This window comes from Psammomys obesus, unplaced genomic scaffold (assembly GCF_907164565.1).
Source record: "Psammomys obesus unplaced genomic scaffold, mPsaObe1.curated_primary_1811, whole genome shotgun sequence".
NCBI lineage: Eukaryota > Metazoa > Chordata > Mammalia > Rodentia > Muridae > Psammomys > Psammomys obesus.
In genome coordinates, this window is record NW_026586662.1 from 7,775,611 (window position 1) to 7,785,048 (window position 9,438).

The 9,438-nt window shown below is 37.6% G+C and overlaps 1 protein-coding gene across 5 annotated transcripts in view; it reads right to left on the minus strand.

The window, feature by feature from the left end:
* Myo6 (myosin VI) overlaps positions 1 to 9,438 on the minus strand; it is a 142,120-nt gene that overhangs the window by 8,022 nt on the left and 124,660 nt on the right. For 3 of the 5 annotated variants that reach the window (XM_055602552.1, XM_055602553.1, XM_055602551.1), the window contains exons 29-33: positions 8,594 to 8,620; positions 8,173 to 8,202; positions 5,488 to 5,526; positions 1,771 to 1,874; positions 353 to 484 (exon numbers count right to left, since the gene is read on the minus strand). In XM_055602552.1, coding sequence (XP_055458527.1) covers positions 353 to 484; positions 1,771 to 1,874; positions 5,488 to 5,526; positions 8,173 to 8,202; positions 8,594 to 8,620 — 332 coding nt within the window. The remainder of the gene's footprint in view (positions 1 to 352; positions 485 to 1,770; positions 1,875 to 5,487; positions 5,527 to 8,172; positions 8,203 to 8,593; positions 8,621 to 9,438) is intronic. The other 2 variants (XM_055602555.1, XM_055602554.1) reach the window with 1 other exon arrangement.

The window sequence follows — 9,438 nt, forward strand, 5'->3', positions numbered from 1 at the left end:
GTGTGTGTGTGTGTGTGTGTGTGTGTGTGTGTGTGTGTGTGTGTGTGTAACTTTGTACTTAGTATTGTCCAACTCTGTCAGCACAAACAAGACAATTCTTACCTTTAGACTTGACCATAACAAGTAAATTCAATGTATCTTGACACATGACATTAAAATGTCATATAAATGTCATTAAAAATTAAAATGTCATAGAAGATGTTATATAAGACAGGTTACCATGCTTGTATCATGATCACCAGATCACAAGAAAAATTTATGTTAACTCTTTTACTCAAAAAAAATCATGTGTAGGTACATGAATTTAAATATAGAATACTTAGAACACTGAAAAGTACAGATTTGTTTATACCATAATCGGTAACAGACTTGGGAGCGCGCTGCTCTGTTTCTGTATTCCTCTTCTTGTTCTTGGATTTCCAAGCATGATAAACTTTCAGCCTCCTGTGAAATTCTTCTCTGCAAGCTGCCAGGAGCTCAATATCTATTGATTACATGGAGAGAAAAATTAACATCCCAAGTTATTCATCTGATATAATCATTCTATGGCACCAACAGGTGTATGTAAAGGTTTTTGGTTTTCAGTTTCTGGTACAAAACAAAAAGGAAGCTGAGGATGAGCATTTCAGTCTTTCATATTTACAGATTATTACTCTCGTATTATTATTATCTGTATCATTTGCCCAAGTCAAGAACTCTAGAAGAAACAGATGTTTTGTATATGGAGAAATTGAGTGAGAAAGGATTTTAGATGAAGATAATTACTGTGCTCAAATACAAGCAAGGGCTACATGCACTGCATTCTCACGTTCATAGCACACTGCACTCGGCGAGGACGAGAGCACAGCAAGAGCCCTGTCCAACTAGTCAGTGTCCAGAACTTACACACTGTGCTTTAAAGAAGACCCTAACGATGTGAGACTCTGAGTATTGTCTCTCATACAGCTAAGTGTTCTGCTGGGGAAAAAAAAAAAACAATTTAAAAAGAAATGGTTATATTGGTACTTATTACTCTGGATTCACAAAAGAAAAGATCCAGATATTCAAGTATTTTACCACTATTATAAACATTAGAGAAACTAGTCATTAATATAGCCTAAGTCATAAGTTGTATTTGATCCTTTTCTTTGACTTGGGTAAGAAACGGGCAAAATGCATTTAATTCTTTAATCATGGTGGTTAGTTTTCATTGTCAACCCGAGACAACCTCCACTCACCTGGGAAAAAAAAGTCTCAATGAGGCACAGTCTAGACCAGGCTAGTCTGTCTGTGGACATATCTGAGAGTGTCCTGACTGTATTAGTTGCGATGTGAAAAAGCCTGCCCACGCTGTGGTCAGCGACAGTCCCTGGGTTTGGCCCAGGAGCGTGTAAGAGTGGAAAAGCAGGATAGGTACAATTTGTGCATCTACTCTTTCTGCTCTCGATGGTAGATGTGGTATGACAGCTTGCTTTAGCCTCCTTTTTTCCATGATGATGGACTGTAACCTGGAGTTACAAGCTACAATAAACCCTCTCTCCTCTAACGTCCCTTTTGCCAGAGTATTTTATCACAGCAACAGAAAAGCAACTAGAACACATGTCTTTCATGTCTCCATTTTCAAGGGAACAAGGAATAACAAACAGACCGGTTTAGGTACTTTGCACACACCCACACACGCATGCACACGGACATTCATGTACATGCACACACATTACCGGAACCTAGGTAGTTCTCTTATTGGCTGTTGGTATGGACCCCTCCTCTCCTTCATCTCTTCCGTGCACTTACCACAAGAAGTGTTGATTGTATCACGAAGCTCCGCATATTTCCATTTACTGAGATCATGTTTCTTGGTACCAGCAGCCGCCTTAGTAGCTTGTACAGCAGGACCTCTGTAATCAAAAATTTTATATTTTTCAACAAGAAATATACTTATCATGAGACAGGCACTCAGAATCAATTTTCATGATTTATGTTACGCTCAATGTAACGAAGGAAGAGGTTCAACCCATCAGGTTTCAAAACAGAAAAAGAAGAGTCACAGATATTATGGTAAGTAAACTGTGCGGGGCTAAAACGCTGGCTCTTGGGTATCAAACAAGCAAGCCCTCCACCACCACCACAGCCGTCTTCTACCGTCTTCTACCTCAGAACGTTCCTCTTAAGAAGGACAATGAAGGCAAGCTACCTGAGAGCAGATGTGGTCTCTCACCATTTTACATTTTCAAAGAATAGCAGTCCCAGCAAATGGCGAAGAGAGAGACACTTTAGATGACTGACATTACTGAAAACCACCATTGAAAATACATCACCCTTTGTGCCTCTTCCTGGGCTTTTTAAATTCTATTTATTTGTTTTGTCCAATTCTACGTGGGGTTTTTTTGTTTTATCTTATTATATTATGTTATGCTTGATTTTATTATTACACCTTAGTAACCTGTTTATTTTCTAATGAGAAACAGGAAAGATTGGCTGGAAGGAGAGGTAGAAAGGAACTGGGAGGAGCAGAAGAAGAGAAAACTGTAATAGAGATATATCGTTTGGAAAAAATCTATTTTCAATAAAAGAAAAAAATTAAGAAAATATAACCTTTTCCTGATGTGATAGAAATTACATTTTCAACATTAAACCTGAGATGAAACAAATAAGCTATCTTTGCCTCTTTTAAAGGCAAATGTGTGTAGTTTGGGTGATAAAAATAGCATATTTGGCATACTTGAAAGTCCTTGACACAGTGACCATCATATACCGACTGATGAATACTAAGTACCTATTTAATCCTTGCTGTGTTTTATGGCTAACATCTGTTTTTCTGCAAAATCTGCAAGCGATTTTGCATACAGCTTTTCCTTCCTAACTGCTTAGCTCAGAGAGTTAACTGTAAGCCCCAGAGCTAACCTAGGTATCCATCAATTGAACCAAGTTATGTCAGCATTTTCAGGAAAATTTATATAAATGGAAATAATCATATTAATATAAGTCAGTCTCAGAAAGACAGATATCACATTTTCTCTTATTTTTTACTTCAATATTTGATTTAGATACATAAAATCATGCATGTCTATCAGTTCTCATCAAAAGTGGCTGCATTGTCCTCTACAGATCAGAAAGAAGGAGAGGAGGACCTCCCCTATCAGTGGACTTGGGGAGTGGCATGCATGCAGAAAGGGGAGGGAGGGTGGGATCGGCAGGGGAGGAGGGAGGGGCTTATGGGGGGATACAAAATGAATAAAGTGTAATTAATAAAAAAAAATTTAGTATTAAAAAAAATTGGAAGACTATTAGAAGCTTTAGCAATGAATAAATTAATAATTCTTTTTCTTAAAATGAGAATTAATAGAAGTCGTAATTGAAGAAAAAGAAGCACTGAAAAAAAAAATCATGCATGTATCTTTTAGATGAAAGGAAAAGCTTAACTGTCTAGGGGGAAAGGAGACTAACAGGAGGGAAAGGAAAATAAAAGAGTGGATGACCCCCCTCTGAGGGAGGAGCAGCCTGGCCAGGCCACAGAGGAGACAATGCAGCCAGTCCTGAAGAGACTTGATAAGTTAGGGTCAGATGGAAGGGGAGGAGGTCCTCCCCTATCAGTGGACTTGGAGAGGGGCAGGGAGGAGGTGAGGGAGGGAGGGAGGGATTGGGAGGGAAAGAGGGAGGTGGCTACAGCTGGGATACAAAGTAAATAAACTGTAACTAATATAAAAAATAAAAATAAAGAGTAGATGACACGTGGCGGAGATCTGCTCAATACAACAGACAGTTGTATGAAGATGTCCTTATGGAACACACATGAGCGGAGTGAGTATACACAGTACAAACTGTTGAGTCAGCTATGTGTCTGCAAGGTCTTTTATCCTTACCAATACATATCTTTAATATTTACAAAAATACTAGTTTCTACATCTCTAAACTGCCATTCAATGAAGTGACTGGAAAAAAAATCACACACACACACACACCCACTTCCACCACAACTCTTTTAAAGATGTTTTCTAGGACAGTAACTGAAAATTATTTTAAGTTTTTTTCTGTTTTCTTCTGTTTTGAAAAAGGAAGACAACTTACAGAATAAATAGTTTGATAGTCAAATATACATAAGACACCGTAGTGTGTGCAAGTATGTGTGTGTGTGTGTGTGTTTTGATATGTTTTGATAGGTTCTGAAGATAACACTGAATTCAAATTATTACTCCATAAAGGTGAGTGTAACAACAATACTAGCTTTTTGTTCATATTACTCAACCTGCTAAAAAATGTACTTGGAGTTAGAAACAGGAAATGAGCTCATTGCAGGTGGATGTTACCCTCCCCGTCTCTGTATTATTAAAACAGTAAAACAAAAGTATAATTCACTGATTATCCTTATCACAAAGACAACCATACAAACAACACATTAAAACAATAGAACTGACATTTTTTAATTTATTATTTATTACAATTCATTCACTTTGCATACCAGCTGCAGCCTCCTCCCAATACCACCCTTCCTCCCTCCCTCCCTCATCTACTCCCATGCCTCTCCCCTAGTCCACTGATAGGGGAGTTCCTCCTCCCCTTCCATCTGACCCTAGCCTATCAGGCCTCATCAGGACTGGCTGTATTGACTTCCTCTTGGCCTGGCAATACTGCACCCCCCCTCAGGGGGAGGTGATCAAAGAGCAGGCCAATCAGTTCATGTCAGAGATAGTCCCAGTTCCCCTTATACCCACTTGGACACTGAACTGCCATGGGCTACATCTGTGTAGGGGTTCTAGGTTATCTCCATGAATGGTCCTTGGTTGGAGTATCAGTCTCTGCAGGGGCCCCAGGGCCCAGTTTTTATGGCTCTGTTGGTCTCCTTGTGGAGCTCCTGTCCCCTCCTATCTCCCCCTTCTTTCATAAAATTCCATGCACTCTCCCCAAAGTTTGGTTATGAGTCTCATCCTCTGCTTCAATACCTCCGTCAGTAGGGTGTTCCAGAGGTCTTCTCTGATAGGCGCCTGTAAGACCCACTAACTTAGCACTTCTAATTAATTTTGTAACTTTTAACTTGAAAAATATTATTGAATAAAATATACTTTTAAAAATTATAGGCTAGGGCCTAGGCTCACAACCAAAAAATTATGAACTCCATCCTACCAGGGATTTTCTCTGAAAATTCATCTGCAGCAGTGGTTTTTAACTAGTATTCACGTTTAAGATCCACTCTTACTCTGCTCCCCCCTCAGCTAGGCACAGTGTAGAGGCAGAACTCCCACCCTAGGGGGAGTTCCCAAGCACTCATCCCATCAGGGTGAGACTGATGAGCACATCCCAGTACCTAAATGCCAGCTGCGTCCTTGGTGAGAGACACCAAGATTAGGAGAATCTTGCTTCTTACTATGTTAGGATGGCATTCCTTGCATATAAATGCTACATGGGAAAAGAGTAAGCCATTCATACAACAGGTTCCAAGCCCAAATAATCAAAAGGCATTTAAAACATGATTTTTGTAATAAATACTTATTTCTGCAAACACACTGCACTAACCTACTCAAAATTTCTGACATTTCTTTGGCCATTTGTTCCCTACAAGAAAAAAAAAATGATAACACAACACAATTATATATAAGGCACATCACATACATTGCTCAAAAGATACAAAAATATAGTTAATCTTAATATTATAATGTTGTAACTATTTGAAATCATTTTACTTTGTGAACTATCCATTAATGACACACTTGTCCATGGCAAGATCTTTGAGTTTAAAGTTATTTGAGCACATCTCCATCACTGTGTAAAAACTTTCAGATTAAATTCCATGAGGGCCATGCTTCGCTGGTATTTTTATGTGCAGAATATAAATAGCATGCTTTAAATGCACTCAAGAAACTTGGCAGAATAGATGCCGTGCAAGGATTTTTGTGCCAAAGATGCTTAGTGCATATTAGTTAGACAAAGCTTCACGGTGGTAAACCAAGCTGATATGCTCAAATAACATTCTAAAAATCTTCAGTTCCCAACCAAAGTATATATTTAAAGAAGAAAATCAATACAAGAACTTTTTAAATGAAATGCCTGATGTAATCTGACCTTGCAATGACAAGTACATCTAAAAAGCAAAAGTTGCTTTCTCTTTCATTATTCACAAGAGACTGTCACTTTTCTAAGCATTTGTTTAATTCCATGAAGTGGGATGACAGTTTCACTGTGTTCAAGAAACCAACACTTTTTTAAATTTTATTTCATCCCTGTCCTTTGCTTTCTTTCCCTTCATAATTAATCATTTTCACATATATTCTATTCATTCAACTCTAGCAACCATAAACCCTTCAAGTCAGTTAAAAAAAAAACAAACAAAAAACAACTCACAAGTTAAAAAGATGGATATATTGGCTTTGAGTACAGTTTCCTAACGACTGAAAAGTCTTGGTACTCTGATGAAGGGGCAGGGACTTGTATTCAAATATATAATTAATATATATTGCATATACATATATAGCATATATTGCGTTCAGCATGTGTATGGAGCACTGGCAATGCTGGGTGTTGCTGTGAGCTGTTCAAACAAGCACAGCAGAATTAAGAAGAAGCTGCCCAGTGAAGATGAAATCCATGAAACAAACTATACAAATACAATTATCTTTCCAGCAGTATACTATCAATCTCTTCTAATACTGAGTTTGTGAGAATTTTGTAACCTTTTATAGTATGATTTTTAAATTACGCTATTTTAAATTTTAAGATTACAAATTGTCTCCCCTCTGCAGAGTTTCTGTCCATTATTAAAATCCCCTTTTCTCCTAAGCGTCTCCATCTGTTTACTCACAGCATGTTCCCAGGAGTCAGACAGCTTTTCAGAGCTCTTGATCACTGTACGGTCTGTTGCTCATTGAGACGTGTGATGCCTTGGCACCGGGAGACAGCCCCTACCAAGTTATGCTCCCCCCTGACCCTCACTAACACTGCACCAGATTACTCACCGACCCAAACTGGTCCCTGCGTCTAAGTGTTTTCACCTTCTGGTTTCGCTAAGTGACCTGCGATGCTTGCAATTTCACCTTGCACATTAATTGCAGTGTTTGTTTAACAAACCCAAATGACAACTATAAAGTGGTCTTTCTAATGGAGGGAGAGGAAAGAGTGGCCGCCCAGTAACTATTCCAAGTTTGTGGTTGGTGCTGAGGTAACAACAAGGCTGAGAGTTTGCACCACTGTTGCCTGTTGAGGTGTGGGACACCCTAAGTGTCCTGAAGAGGAACTGTCCTTGGGTACTGTCCTCCAACCCATGTAACATCAACATGTTTGCCAGACACATCAAGTGAAGCATACATACATTTTTAGGCAAACCGTCTAACACGTTAATAACATATTTTCCATAGTTTTAACGCACAATGTTTTCTTTTTAATATATAATATTTATATAGATGTGAACAGTGTAACTGAGAAGAGATGCCATGTTTGTCGGAAACTCTGAAGGGAGTCAACTGTTCATGAAGCTGTGGCATTAGGGCTCATGAGACAACATTCTCCTATCAGATTGCAGTTCTAGCTATGGCTTTCATGCTGAGTCTGTGTAAGCAGAACCATCCGATTACTGGGTGATGTCTTCTATAGCAACTGCAAGCATCTCAGTGAATGCTTCATTGTGCATGCCCATGTTGTTTGTGAAATGCCTCCTCCTGGTGCTGCAGTCTAATACAGTTGAGAACTAGCTTAATGCTGTTAAAATTCAGCTTGCATAAATATCCCTAAATATTTCATAGATGAATACAATATGTTCTCTTATATTCCAAGTGTTATTAAGATCCTCTCTCTGTGGGAAAACTTACAACTAAATAAGCATTACATATTAACTTCAGATGGAGACACATTTCACATATTAGTAGAATTAATTATCACATATACTGAAAATTAAGTACTTTTCTTATTCTTGTCTATTCTTCCACACCTGATATGAAGATGTAAGACTGAATTTAAAACACATAAAACAAGTTGGTATTAAAGTTGAAACAACACAAAAAAAAAAAAAAAAAAAAAAAAAACAGGAGAGCAAGTCACAAGCTACTATGGCTAAGCACCAAACACTTCCCCAGGGCAAGAAATAAAAGGTGGAGAAACAGTTATTTCATTATCTTTTGGCAAAAAGAAAAAAAAGAAATTTACTCCAATGAGAAACCTATTTCTCAAAAATAGAACCAATATTTAAAGAGACGAAGTGAAATGACATACGGTGTCATTTGGGGTCTTGCTCCATTAGTTCTGTGAAAAGAATATGTCTTAGTTAATATCACCACCAGCTCTGAATTTTAAAAATCTCGATTGTGTAAATTTATGGTCTAATTACTTGTTGATTTAAAAATGCAACTTATCTTTAATCGACGTAAGATCATTAAGACTTTAATGTGTTTTAAAAATATTCATTGGAAGGATTGTAAAATAGTAAATTAATGGAATCAATAAAAATTAAAGAGCAAACAGATTAAGATTAGAAAATCCAGACATTCATACGCTGTGAGATTTGGTGTTAATAGAAATCTGGGTATCCCTACAATTTCATGTAATTTGAAGTTACCGGTTTACATCATGGATCATTATGTGTAATGGATTAAGATATTTGAAAACATACTATATGTGTGCAAACAAATCTTACTTAGAAGTTGCTGGGCAGGAACTCAAGCTGGAAAAGTAACTTAGAAATGTTTAGTACAGCAGACACCATGTACTTATCACATACACAATTTATGTGGTTATTAGAGCCACTTTTGTATGTACGGTCCTAGCCAGCTTATTTGCAATACTATATGCTTTCATAGACAGTTCAGACTCCATACATTTTCAAAATAATCACATAGTTAAAAAAACAAAACTTGTGATGACAAATGAACACAGCCCGTCTTTGTAGCTAAGTAAAATCTAACCACCTTGACTAGCACTGCCTTTTCCTTTTACAAGCAAATAGCCCCATCCTGTGGTTATATTTTAGGAAGCCAAGATTACTTTTGTCTATATATATATACCTCTTGGTATACAGAAAGTATAGAAAGTATATGCGCCTCACAAATTTGTTTTGTCTTTTTAAATGAATAAACAAAATAACTGTTTTCTACTCTAAATTTTAGACAATAAATAATAACTTTTCTGCAACTTGATACAAAAATGTTACATCTTCCTCCAAATTCTACCATAATATAATTCAGAATCTAAGGAAGCAAAACATTTCAGTAATATTGGCTTTCTTTCTTGAAAAGGAAACATTCTCGTTGGGCAGTGGTGGCACATGCCTTTAATCTCAGGAGGCAGATTTCTGAGTTCAAGGTCAGCCTGATCTACAGAGTGATAGAGGACAGCCAGAGATAATATAGAAAAACCCTGTCTCAAAAAAAAAAAAAAAACAGAGAGAGAGAAAGAGAAAGAGGGGGGAAGGGAAGAAGGAAGGAAGGAAGGAAGAAAGGAAGGAAGGAAGGAAGGAAGGAAGGAAGGAAGGAAGGAAGGAAG